Source organism: Macrobrachium nipponense, chromosome 15, assembly GCF_015104395.2.
Source record: "Macrobrachium nipponense isolate FS-2020 chromosome 15, ASM1510439v2, whole genome shotgun sequence".
Classification (NCBI taxonomy): domain Eukaryota; kingdom Metazoa; phylum Arthropoda; class Malacostraca; order Decapoda; family Palaemonidae; genus Macrobrachium; species Macrobrachium nipponense.
This window is the reverse complement of record NC_087208.1, coordinates 28,265,593-28,280,592: the sequence shown is the minus strand read 5'-3', so window position 1 is coordinate 28,280,592 and position 15,000 is coordinate 28,265,593. Positions and strand designations below refer to the sequence as shown.

Sequence of the window (15,000 nt, the reverse complement as noted above, 5' to 3'; positions counted from 1 at the left end):
CATCCACGCGATTGCACCCAGCCAATAGGAATTATCCGTCCATACCTGCCATAGCTACCAAGCTCCCCACCTCATTACAATACCTTGACATTTTTTTTTATGGGAAGACCTACTGGAAACATTCAAGATGTTTATCTACTATCCAGCAAAGGTGAGTGCTGTCTTTTTATTTATTTTTAATTCTTTTTTAACATGATTTATGTAGAATGGAAAATAGACAGTTTTAGTCTAATTGCAGCAGTGTTTGTAATACGTCTGAGGCATATATGTCGCATAAGGCCCCACCGAATCCGTCGCGGCTATCCGTCTACAAGCGTCTCCGTCTTCTGCGCGTGTGGCCCAACCAGACAAACGAATGACGGTTATAAGACGGACAATTCAAACTTCAGCAGTAGTTTCCGTTATGAAGGGAGCGCGCGAGGTTTTCCTCTGACTCGGTGCTGTCAACCAAATTAGAGGGGTTGAACAGTAGGAAAATCTGGACGTATGACATAAATTTAGAAGAGGAAAGAGTGGAGAATATGCAAAACTCTTTCATAAGTTACGATAGCGTCCAGACAAGTTTTTTTTTTTTTTTATTGTCGGATAACGCCGAAAACCTTTGACTTAATTCGCGAGGGCATTATATCTCGAATATCAAAATTTGATACCAATTACAGAAGATCCGTATCAACATAAGAAACTGTAGTAACTCTGAGGGAAGGATTACTGATTTCGAAATTTGTAAAGTTGCACTTTATTTTATTTAATACAAAAATTAAGATACGTAGAATTGTGTGTGAACTGAACACTTTTATACAGGAATTTCTGAAACAAAGATATTTACATAAATGTATCCATTAGAATATAATAAAAAAAATACTATAATCCTTTATCATAACCACAAATCTACACATTTGATTATAACTCAAAGTTGGGCAGGTGGTTCAAATGCAGGTTGTTGTAGGTCTACGCGTAGCCGTGTTGGACGCACGTGACGCGCCGCGCCGGATTCGGTGGGGCCTCCTAACCAGTGCTTTATACGACTATCTAGCATTTGCCTAATGTTCGTTCTCCACTTTTTGTCTTTGACTTGTTATCAAATATTAGTGATATGTATGCTACAAGTAGCTTACATGTTTTTACGAGTCGTTTTGCTGCAGTGCGGACGTACCCTGAGTAATTGGGGGTTATCTGACGTCGTGACTGTCTAGAGCACTCGGTTAAAGACTACACTGCAGGTGAACTAATATAAAAAGAAAAAAGTAAGCCAAATTCAGACCTAAAGTATGTTTAGGCTTTAATTTGCTGCAGACGGCCAGTGTCTGCAACGAAATAAAAAGACAACTTAGTATATATGTTGGAATTATTGTGATATATATATATATATATATATATATATATATATATATATATATATAAGTTCTTCATGGATGAATATTATGTTGATGAATTTAGCCGTGTCAGAAATATTTGGTTGATGGGTTTAATCTTGCTGGAAAATTATTATTATATTTTTTTAACGATTTCGTTCATTTGAGGAACAATTTGTCTACAGGTTAACTCAATCAAATTACTCTTGACAGGTATATAATTATATTGGAAATTACATCATTGATAAGTTTATTCATACTGGTAAGTTCGTTCATGTGCGATATACTTCGTTGATCAAGGCTTTCATATTGGGATGATTTTGTTAATAAGTACATTCACGATGAATAAGTTCGTTGATGAGGTAGTACTTTGTTGATAACTTCATTCAAGTTTGAAATACCTCGCTAATAGGTCCATTCATGTTGCAGTTACTAAGTCCGTTCATGTGGGAAATACCTCGCTAATAAGTCCATTCGTGTGGGAACTACCTCACTGATAAGTCCAGTCATGTTGGAAGTACCTCGTTGATAAGTCCAGTCATGTTGGAAATACCTCACTGATAAGTTCAGTCATGTTGCAAATACCTCGTCAATAAGTCCTTTCATGTTGGAAGTACCTCTTGGTAATTCCATTCATGTTGGAAATTCCTTGTTAATAAGTCCAGTCATGTTGGAAATAACTTGATCAGTCCTTTCCTGTTAGAAAGACTGCGTTGATAAGTTCACTCAGGTTGGAATACGTTGATGTCATCATTCCTATTGGAAATACGATAAATTTTTTTTATATCATAAAAGATTGAATTTATGATTATGAGTATTTAGTTTGCGGATATGAAACACATTTATTTTATATCAATTTATCAGAAACCTCACATAGATAAACGAAGCTTTCGTTTTCGAAGGTAATTCTTTGTTAATAGGGATGAAAGAGATATGATATAATATCCTCGGTTATTGGAATTATTTTAAACCTCAATAAGTATTTGAATTCTAAAAAAAACTTGATTTTATCAACAGCTTAAATCGTTACGTTACTAACAGAACATTCCTGATGAGTGTAGAGTAAATGTTCTTTACCCCAAAACGGAAAATCTGTCTTTTATGATGATGTCAAGGTTCATAGTGATCGAGATAGTTTTTAGATAAATTACTAAATAAATGTTCATACATGATTCACGGAGCCGCAAAACGTGGAAACTTCCTCAGCCATTACACTTTTAGCTTTATATAATAAAAGCTATTTAAATTTTTTAATCACTGAGTTATTAAACTGAGATATCAAAGTCTCTGTTCAATCACAATAACTTTATTTACTCAAACAAATGTTTTTACGATTAATTAAACAAAATTATTTCCAGATTTGAGCGATTTGTTTAATTAATGCGTCCAAAGAGTTTTAGTGAAAACGCTAAAGTTTTATGTCATTAAGAAATCAAGTCGTTTGTGATCTATAGTTAGTGTTCATTGTCTCACCCTGATTCATCCCAGTCAGTCATGAAACGGAAATATACATTTCAAGGAATTTCTGATCTCTGTGCAGACAACTTCTAGGCGACTAGTAGCATCCTGTAACCTATACAGAAGGGCTTATCAGCAACGTATCGAATCCCCTCATGCACTCTGCCACTCATCCCTATCTTGACAACCTCTCTTACTTACTGGATGCTAAGAGCTTCCGCTTCTAATAACTCTTTCGTGGTCGCTGTCTATCAGTTTCTATACTCTGTTTTTTTCCATCTGTCCACCCGCCTGTGGTGTTTGCTTATGGTAACACTGCGTCCCGGGCTTTAGATAGTTACGCTATGTATAAGTTTTAGGTAAATAAAAGGATATCTGGGCGTACATTTGCAACTGAAAAGTGTTTTAATAATTTACTGTATGCGAATTACACCGTTAAGATTCGAAATAGGGTTATTATTATTGTTGAATGTAAGCTGAATGTAACTATCTAAAGCCCGGGACGCAGTGTTACCATACGCAAACACCACACGCTGGTGGACAGATGGAAAAAAACCGAGTATAGGTTTCCATCTTATCTGCCGAGAGAGAGCAACCAGATTCGCTGGACAGCAGCACCAATATGCAGTCAATGTTTAGCCTCCCTGTCGAACTTCTCCAAAGTTCCAGGGGTCCTTTATTCCTCAGACCGTTGGACTGTGGAACATCCCCCCAGAGGAAGTCGTGCAATTGGAACTTCTGAAGTTCAAGTGAAGGTGCAATAATACATTTTCCTTAATACTATTCTCCTTCCATTTTAGTACGTTTTTATCTATTTGTTGATTTATTGATTTCTTTTTTCTTTTATGATAAGTGGGTTCTCTTCTTTCTACATTTCCTTTTACCTCGTCTTACTTCTTCCTAATGAACACCATATTCTTTGGAGGTTTGAATTTCAAGTCGATGGCCCCTATGGGATTGTTCCAGATGAATAGGTTTCATCTTCTGAATAATAATAATAATAATAATAATAATAATAATAATAATAATAATAATAATAACGATCAGGCACAGATCCTCTGGGACTATGGTATCAGAACGGATAGGGTGATACTTGCAAATAGACCAGACGTGACGTTGATTGACAAAGTCAAGAAGAAAGTATCAGTCATTGATGTCGCAATACCATGGGACACCAGAATTGAAGAGAAAGAGAGGGAAAAAATGGATAAGTATCAAGATCTGAAAATAGAAATAAGAAGGATATGGGATATGCCAGTGGAAATCGTACCCATAATCATAGGAGCCCTAGGCACGATCCCAAGATCCCTGAAAAGGAGTCTAGAAAAACTAGACGCTGAAGTAGCTCCAGGACTCATGCAGAGGAGTGTGATCCTAGAAACGGCGCACATAGTAAGAAAAGTGATGGACTCCTAAGGCGGCAGAATGCAACCCGGAACCCCACACTATAAATATCACCCAGTCGAATTGGAGGACTGTGATAGAGCAAAAAAAAAGAATAATAATAATAATAATAATAATAATAATAATATTTTGGAAGTAGACCATCTTTTAAACAAATTATGTTGAACAAAATTGCAGAAATATAGAATTAATCATATATGTTATCTTTTCTATTTTTCTTATTACTTGCTTTTCTGGCTCAGTGATAATTGGTCAACATTCATATTGGGAATAATGCTGAAAGTGGTATTTTATTTAGAACAGGATTTATTAGTAAAAAACTGGTATTATCAATATCCTGGTATTATCAGAATACTGACAATACCAGTTTCTGACTAATAAATCCTCTTCTAAAAAATACCACTTTCAGCATTATTCCCAATATGAATATTGGCCAATTATTAAGAAGTATCGCTGAGCCAGAAAAGCGAGTAATAAGAAAAATAGAATAGATAATACATGAGATTAATTAGCTGAATTCTGCCATTTTATTCAACAGATAATATAATAATAATCATAATAATCAATAAATAATAAATAATAATAAGAATGGCATGGATAGACTATAAGAAAACCTTCGACATGATACCACACACATGGCTAATAGAATGCTTGAAAATATATGGGGCAGAGGAAAACACCATCAGCTTCCTCAAAAATACAATGCGCAACTGGAATACAATACTTACAAGCTCTGGAATAAGACTAGCAGAGATTAATATCAGGAGAGGGATCTTCCAGGGAGACTCACTGTCCCCAGTACTCTTCGTAGTAGCCATGATTCCCATGACAAAAGTACTACAGAAGATGGATGCCGGGTACCAACTCAAGAAAAGAGGCAACAGAATTAACCATCTGATGTTCATGGACGACATCAAGCTGTATGGTAAGAGCATCAAGGAAATAGATACCCTAATCCAGACTGTAAGGATTGTATCTGGGGACATCAGGATGGAGTTTGGAATAGAAAAATGCGCCTTAGTCAACATACAAAAGGGCAAAGTAACAAGAACTGAAGGGATAAAGCAACCAGATGGGAGCAACATCAAACACATAGATGAGACTGGATACAAATACCTGGGAATAATGGAAGGAGGGGATATAAAACACCAAGAGATGAAGGACACGATCAGGAAAGAATATATGCAGAGACTCAAGGCGACAATCAAGTCAAAACTCAACGCCGGAAATATGATAAAAGCCATAAACACATGGGCAGTGCCACTAATCGGATACAGCGCAGGAATAGTGGAATGGACGAAGGCAGAACTCCGCAGCATACATCAGAAAACCAGGAAACATATGACAATACACAAAGCACTACACCCAAGAGCAAATACGGACAGACTATACATAAACCTTGCAGTAATAAGTGGTACGAGCACCAACCTGAGGGAGTGATAGAAAACGATCAGGCAAAGATCCTCTGGGACTATGGCATCAGAACAGATAGGGTGATAAGTGCAAATAGACCAGACGTGACGTTGATTGACAAAATCAAGAAGAAAGTATCACTCATTGATGTCGCAATACCATGGGACACCAGAGTTGAAGAGAAAGAGAGAGAAAAAATGGATAAGTATCAAGATCTGTAAATAGAAATAAGAAGGATATGGGATATGCCAGTTTAAATCGTACCCATAATCATAGGAACTCTGGGCACGATCCCAAGATCCCTGAAAGGAATCTAGAAAAAACTAGAGGCTGAAGTAGCTTCAGGACTCATGCGGAAGAGTGTGATCCTAGAAATGGCGCACATAGTAAGAAAAGTGATGTACTCTTAAGGAGGCAGGATGCAACCCGGAACCCCACACTATAAATACCACCCAGTCGAATTGTAGGACTGTGGTAGACAAAAAAAAAAATATTATTATTATTATTTTATTATTATTATTATTATTATTATTATTTATTATTATTATTATTATTATTCCTTCATTCACTTCCAAATTGTAAACTCTTTTCACCTGCCTAGCAACCGTATTCAATATTTCCAGTTAAGCAATTCGTCTCGAGTCATACAAATTAAGGCAGAGAAAAGTAAACACTGTGTTTTCCAAGTTTTCCAAGTCACCTCCAGGAGGAAATGGACGAAGGGGGACGTGGGAATCAGAGCCAGGTCCTTTCGCTTCGAAGGCGAGAAGCATGACCACTTCATCACGTACGACGAAATGTACTCGCAGTTGGCAGAAAAGTTCATCTCGACTAATTAGGAAGGCGTTTGGTCATTTCAGGATCTGTCTGAACGTGATGCAGTAATTGGTAGCCTTGTCCCAGTTATGTGTTTATCTTTGTGATTCATTTGTTATTCTTATTTCTCATTTTTAGTTTATTCTTTACTTCCGTATTTCTTTTTCCGTACAAGGCTGTTTTCCATGCGGGGGGCCCTTGGGCTTGCCTCATGCGGTGCACTGTAGGCACTACTTAAGATTCCTTGCAGCGTCCCTTCGGCCCCTAGTTGCAACCCCTTTCATTCCCTTTACTGTACCTCTGTTCATTTTCTCTTTTTCCCGTCTTACTTTCCACCCTCTCCTAACAATTGATTCATCCTGCAACTGCGAGTTTTCCTCCTGTTACACTTTTAAAATTTTCGACTATCAATTTCCCTATCGGCGCTGAATGACCTCATAGGTCCCAGCGCTTCTCCTTGGACCAGAATTCTATATTCCATTCCCTTCCATTTCCTGGAGTTTGTAGCATTATGGTTTTCCAGGTAGGATTGCAATCGGCTAATAATTGAAAAAAAATAAATCTTTACTTTCTTTGTGTTTACTTATGCTTCTTTCTCATGCAGTTAATGACCCTATACTTCGTTCTATGGCGAATACACATCAGTTTCGAAAAATACCAATAATTGAATAAATTCTGACCGTTATGTAATTTTCATATTTTTTTCGACAACATTTCCAGCATTGGAAGCGTAGTGGGCAAGCAATTCTTAAAGCTGTAGGCTTGAGATATGTTTCTCAGTTGATCATTACGTCGTTTTCATTTTCCTAATCGCATCTAGTTTTGTTATTCATAAAGACTTTACTTCCCCGTTTTCTATTTATACTTATATTTAGCTTTATAGCTATTTCGTGATATGTTGCGTTGCAGACGAGCGCACCTTTAATATTTGTAAACAGACAAACACCTTTAATGTTTGTATAAACGCAAACACTATTAATATTGTCCGGGTTTTATTCCCGGCTTGGTAAACAAAACGGCAAACTACAGCATTTTTCCCTCTGGGGAAAAAAAAAAAGAAGTCTGCACCCCTCGTATAATCGGCTTTCCTTCTGCCTCCGTTTTGAAGGTAGGAAATGAAATTAAGAAGGGATTATAAAGTCTGGTTTTTCCCCCTCTTTCTTCGACTCGTTTTTCCATTTTTATCGCTCAGCTTCGGGCTAATGAGGACCTGGATTTAAGGGAGGTGAATGAACGTTGAGTTTCAGAGCTAGATCGTTCCTTTTTAAGAAAAAAAAGGTAAAAAAATAGAAAAAGAGAAAGATTATTTTCCTTCACATTCCCACGCATCTGGAGCGCATTTAAAAGCGCATCGTTCGCTTTGTGCTCTTCTTTTGTTTTTCTTTGCAACGACGCTTCGCTGCTGCTGCTGCTGCTGCGGATGTTTCTCAGGAATGGCGGGAGGATTAGGCCGAATGTATAATGGCGGTTTTGGAGTGGTGGGAAATTTAGGGGTGTGTTTTATTTAGCTTTCGCTCAGAGCATAAACGAGATTTCTTTCTTTCTTTCTTTCTTTCTGTTTTTTACATTTTTTTAGGGAAAATTAAAATAAGACTATTTTCCGTGGGTTCTTATTACCAAAGAATGGAGTTTAGATTCGGGTCACGTGGATGAGAATGAGATGCAGCTGGCTGTAATTTGTGTATATTTATGCATTTTTATGTACAAACATGTGCGCATATACGTATGTGTGTATAAAAGTAAACCCCCTGCTCTCCTTTGTATAGGGAAAGGAAAAGTTAACACATACTATATATAATATATATATATATATATATATATATATATATATATATATTATATATATTATTTATATATGTATATATAATTATATATATACCCCTTTGATTAATTGGTAAGTCCTATTTGAACCTCGCATTTTCGAAAAGAATCCAAACTTTCTTCGCTTTTCAAACTTCCTCCATGGTTGTCCATGAAATGAGTTTCCTTCATCATTGACTGCCGTTCTAATTTTTTTTACCTTCTTTCTCTTACTTTAACTTGTACTTTCCCCTAAAACAAAAATGTAGAAATAAAAATTCAGAGGTTGGGAACCATCCGTTGGACATGGTTGCTTTTTTAAAAAATTATTTTGCTTTGAAGTTGCATTGATTTAATTAAATGCGTCCAAAGAATAAAGTACTTGACTGTTGATTTTATCGTTTGGTCTTCAAAGTCGTTTCTTTGCCTCTGATGTATTTTGATTTGTCCAGTTATTGTGACCTTTAGATACTTTGATCCGACGCTTTTATTTGTAAAGCTTTATAATGTTCTAATTAATTAAAGTCCTTTTATTATATTCTTCTTGTGAAATTTAACAAAAGTACCTTAAGTACTCTACCGCAGTTGCCTCTTTTCATTTATGTGCTTTGATGGAAAAGTTCCTGTTGTCATTTGATCCCATTAAAAGCTTTCTTGATACTAATTTAACTGCCTGCGTCGCTTCTGCTTGCTTGCTTGCTTTTGCGCTTTGATTTGTCTGTGTGAAAGTATAGATATTTGTCAGAGTTCGTTATGAGTTTTAGCTAAATCATGGCACGTGTATACATCGCGCTGCGTCTGATATTATGAAGTTCTCTTTAGACTTAATAATGTTCATTAACAGTTAAGCTGGTGTCACCCTCGAACATCCTTTGGTATCTTGTGAATTACTATTGCCAGACTTTGTACCCAGCGTATCGTGACCTAACCTTTCATGTGCCAAAGAAAGGTCACGAAGATCCTATAGAATTTAAAAGAATTTAATCATAAACGTGACATAACCATACATGTGTCAAATAAATGTCACAGAAATCCTGTATAAAATTAAACTCATAAGCTAAGTTATTACTATAGTAGATTCACATCAACCGTGCATCTGATGTCTAGACCCTGATTGGCTGTTGATTAGCCAGTTACAGGGCTGGAAACTCTCAGTCTCTCTCGAGAGTTCACATAGGCAGGATGTATGTTCCACCTCTCCTGAGGTTATCAACAGCTAATCAGGAGCGTCGTAAGGGACTGGCCTAGACATGAGATGCACAGTTGATGTGAATCTATTATAGTAGTTTCCAGAACTGCTATTTTGATAAGAAAGGCATCCTAGCGTCAACCATGGCGATAGGGGCGTGTGGGCCTTGCAACCTCACATATACATGATTGCTGAACCGCTGGTCGTTTGATCCATGAAGTTGCGTAGTGCTGAGTTTGGTCGGTGGCTGGGTGGGTGACCGCCAAGAAAAGCCTCTTGAGTAATCCTTTGGGCCGGGCATGAGGCTAGCAACCTCATTACATAAATATGTACAGATAATTGGAAAGGTAACGTCTGGCACCTTCCCCTATATATACATATATATATATATATATATATATATATATATCATATATATATATATTATTGTTATAGTATACATATACATATATATTTTATATATATATATATATATATATATATATATATATATATATAAATACCATACCGTGCGAGAAATACGCTGACTCAGTAACCCACTCACGCCCACAAACATTATATCTCGTTTATTTATGTATTTTGACCGGAGACCCCCTGGCATCATCAAGGGAAGCACTACCGGGAATGAAACAATTAGCCGAGGCAATAAAAATAAAGTGCGCCGGCTAATGAGCGCATTTATGACTGTACATGGAGCTAAATTAATTAAACAAGTCCAATCTAACCTTTAACGCTCCAGGTAGACCGAGAGAGATGGACGACGATCAGGTCCGAAGGGCGAAGGAAAACTCATCGCGAAGGCGCTTTTTTTGTTGGGTTATTCTGGAATAATATTTATCATCTTATTATTTAGAAATTTCACATCTTAGTATTCTTAAGGATATCATCTTATTATTTAGAGATTTCACATCATAGTATTTTCCTTAATATATCAATCTTATTATTTAGAGATTTCACTCTTTAGGTATTCTTATATTATCATTCTTAGTATTTAGGAGAAATTTCACATCTTAGTTATTCTTAAGATATCATCTTATTATTTAGAAATTTCACATCTTAGTATTTCTTAGATATCAGCTTAATTTATTTCAAAAATTGTTCACATCATAGTATTCTTAAGATTTTACATGTTATTTAATAGAATTTCACATTCTTAGTATTCTTAAGGATATCATCTTATTATTTAAGAAATTTCACATCTTAGTATTCTTAAGATTTATCATCTTAATTTTTAGAAAGAATTTCACATTTTCATAGTATTCTTAAAGGAGATATCTCTTATTATTTAGAGATTTCACATCTTAGTATTCTTAAGGATATCATCTTATTATTTAGAAATTTCACATCTTAGTATTCTTAAGGATATCATCTTATTATTTAGAAATGTCACATCATAGTATTCTTAAGGATATCATTTTGTTATTTAGTTAGATCATCTTCTAGTATTCTTAAGGATATCAGTCTTATTATTCTTAGAGATGAAATCACATCATAGTATTCTTAATGATATCATCTTATTATTTAGAAATTTCACATCTTTTAGTATTCCTTAAGGATATCATCTTATTATTTAGAAATGTCACATCATAGTATTCTTAAGGATATCATTTTGTTATTTAGAGATTTCACATCTTAGTATTCTTAAGGATATCATCTTATTATTTAGAGATTTCACATCTTAGTATTCTTAAGGATATCATCTTATTATTTAGAGATTTCACATCATAGTATTCTTAAGGATATCATCTTATTATTAGAGATTTTCACATCTTAGTATTCTTAAGGATATCATCTTATTATTTAGAGATTTCACATCATAGTATTCTTAAGGATATCATCTTATTATTTAGAGATTTCACATCTTAGTATTCTTAAGGATATCATCTTATTATTTAGAGATTTCACATCATAGTATTCTTAAGGATATCATCTTATTATTTAGAGATTTCACATCTTAGTATTCTTAAGGATATCATCTTATTATTTAGAAATATCACATCTTAGTATTCTTAAGGATTATTTTAGAAATAAATTCTGGACAGTTCATGAAATGTTCCTTTGCTATAATTTAGTCTTACGGCAATTATCGATTCACTCAAAAATAATCCTTTCCTCAAGCTCTTCAGAGGTTTGTCAAGCAATCCACTGTCCTATTTTTATTTATTTATTTATTATCTTTAGAAAATATGACTATTTCTGTCTACGAGTTATTTATATAAGATTAAGAATATAGATATCACCGTAACAATATAATAATTTTTTTTTTTTTTTTTTTACCCTATTCACACAAGGCGGTTGCATCCGCGCGGGTAAAGTCAATGACGGAGCACAAGGGTATTCACATGCAACTGGGCGGATTTGTTAACCGCCGCGGCATCCGCGCGGATCGAGTTTCTCCTTGCAACCAACCGCGCAGAGATACACACGTTTACTATAGTAGATTCACATCAACTGTGCATTTGATGTCTAGGCCAGTCCCTTAAGACGCTCCTGATTGGCTGTTGATAGCCAACCACAGGGCTGGAAACTCAGTCTCTCTCGAGAATTCACGTAGGCAGGATGTATGCTCCACCTCTCCTGAGGGATACTTTTGAAAGACGTATCCCTCAGGAGAGGTGGAGCATATATCCTGCCTACGTGAACTCTCGAGAGAGACAGAGAGTTTCCGAGTTTCCAGCCCTGTGATTGGCTTATCAACAGCTAATCAGAAGCGTCGTAAGGGACTGGCCTAGACATCAAATGAACGGTTGATGTGAATCTACTGTAGTGTCTGTTCATATGGACAGCGGGGATTTGTCTGCGCCGCGCGTCAAGGTGGAGACTAGTTGCTCTGACACCGGCATTTTTTTTTCTTTGATGAAGTTGGAAAACGTTCTGCCATCTAGGCCATGAGATCAAGATGATTATAATAGTAAAGGAAGCGTGTTGAGAGGAACTACTTGAAATTGTCTGCAATTCTAATAAAACAAAAGAAAAAAAATCGTTGTTAACTTATGCACACTATTTTTTTTATGGAATTTTTAAGTTTATACTCTTCGCATTATATCAGTTTATCCTGCAGTTCAACTCTGCCATCATGAATGAAATATACTGGAACTCGACCTGTTGCTGAGATAGCGACTTGCTTCGTCCCTCTCGGTAAATTTCTTTCAGACGAGTTCATCACTGGTGGTGAAATAGCTTATCTTCGTACCCATAGGCATCTCGTGCCCTTACAAAATTATGCAAAATGAGACGTGCCTATATTATATATTCTCAACAAATAGCGAATTAACATTGATAGGTCTGTTGAATACACGCCAATTATATTATATATTACATTATATATATATATATATATATATATTATATATATATATCTGTGTGTGGTGTGTGTGTGTGTGTGTGAGTGTGTGTGTGTGTGTGTGTGTGTGTGTGTGTGACTCACATCAGGATCGAACCCGGGTCTTTCAATTGAAAAACAAGGGTTCGATCTTGACGTGAGTCAGATATTTATAAATTTAATTGTCCGGGTTGTCCTGGTATTTACGTCGGATCGACCAAACGGTTACTGAAAGTGAGATATTCCAGTCACTTAGGTGTTAGCTACAGAACAGGACAAAGGATAACAAACCCAGAATTATCCAATATCCGTAACAACGCCAAAATATGTAAAATTAATATTGATAAAACACATTTCTCAATCATTGACAGCACTCCCAACTATTACTTAACGACACTTGAGTCATTATACATCAAACGACTGGTTCCTTCTCTAAATGCAAACGTGGCTGCTGCCACGTTGTATTTAGCATAACTGAGATCTGGGCCGAACTGTGTTTTCAAATCATTCCCTTCTCTACTTGTACTTAGGGTACTTGTACTTGTCCTCTCATTATTTGTTTTAAATTTTTCTGTAAATTTTAATTAACATATTTCTTAAAGTCTTAGTCTATTGTTTGTTTTAAATGTTCTCTAACGTTTTTAATTAACATATTATCTTGATATTTTAGTCATAATGTATTATTTTACTATTAATTAAATTGTCACAATTTATAATTACAGGCTGAAGATGTACTCTGAAGCAGTATGAAACGTTCCATAATAAAATATTCTTCACTATGTATGTGGGTTCCTGGACCCTTTTTAATGCTCTCTTCTGATTGTATATATATATATATATATATATATATATATATACATATATATATATATATACATATATATATATATGTATATATATATACATATATATGATATATAATATATATATAGTATATATAATATAATTGTATATATATATAATATAGTATATATATACATATATATATATATATTATATTATATATATATATATATATTCATATAACATATAAGAAATTGTAAATAGCCACAATGCCCTCTTAACTTCTCAAATTCTTTGCTCCTTTTTCGATACGCTCGCCACTACAAAGCCTTGAGCTCCGACTTCAAAGAAATGTGAAGAAATCATGAAGTCCGGTAGCGGGAAACGAACCTGCGAAACCCTAATCACGACGAGGTCACTTTGTCGACCTGACCACGAGAAAGATAAAAGTATATTCTCTCTCATACATACATAGTTTACCTGTCGTTTTCAGATCTATATTTATTAGAGCTGGAATAGACCCATCCTCATCATCGCAGGCAAGTGGGAAATAGGTTTTGTCGCTTTTTAGGCCTAAAAATGAGAGAGAGAGAGAGAGAGAGAGAGGAAAAACTTGCAATTTCGAAATTAGCATCTAATTTTGACTCATTGCTAACTAATTTGGGGCTTGAAATCACACAATCAGGCCGGAGAGAGGGTGGGGTAGAGAGAGAGAGAGTGGGGGGGGGGGGGGGGGGCCGTTGTAGAGAATGAGAGAGGGGGGGGGGGGGGGGGGCCGTTGTTGGTGTGTGAGGGATGGATGAAGAAAGAACGGGTCATTACTATAAAAAAAAATCCAGACGCCCTTAATAATAAAATTGACCCTTGGCCTAATGGGCTCTCCAGGTTTGGATTGTGCCCTATAGGCCAAAGTCAGCCTTACAATAATTAGATAATTCAAAGGTAATACCACATGACATGTATGCAAAAATTAAAGAGACAAATACCCCCATTTGAAATATATAGAAGGTACTTTGACCAATAATGGGTACCCTGTCTATAAGAAGGATGTGAGTAGATCCCTTTTGATAACCAGGGTCCTTGGGCTCCACAATTAAGTCCTCATTCACTCTGCTTTTCATATGAATTATGCATATCTTATAAATACGTTTTATTGTATTCCCTGTTGAACGATCTGAAGCAAGATTAGCATTTCCCAGCTACAGGTTGTAGTTGGCAGAACTACATTTCATGAAGAATATTGGGAAGAACAACAAAGCAAAACTCATTTAGCTGAAGGCCATGAAGTGTTGATAAACCAGTATATGAAACTGCTTACTTATACATAGAAATGTTATAGGCACTGCGTATAGAGACGAATTCTGTGGTCATATCAACACACTGGCCATCAGTAACATACCAGTTTTGTGATGTTAGCGATGTCACAACCTGTCGTATTTTTCAAGGTTAATTGCTGTCTCAAA

At 35.7% G+C, this 15,000-nt stretch overlaps 1 protein-coding gene across 1 annotated transcript in view; it reads left to right on the top strand.

The window, feature by feature from the left end:
- The window catches only part of LOC135227054 (C-type lectin domain family 2 member L-like), a 308,754-nt gene that overhangs the window by 1,058 nt on the left and 292,696 nt on the right, over positions 1–15,000 (top strand). Inside the window, exon 1 of the mRNA XM_064266863.1 lies at positions 1–151. This exon is cut by the window's left edge and continues 1,058 nt beyond it. Coding sequence (XP_064122933.1) covers positions 128–151 — 24 coding nt within the window. The 5' untranslated portion in view covers positions 1–127. The remainder of the gene's footprint in view (positions 152–15,000) is intronic.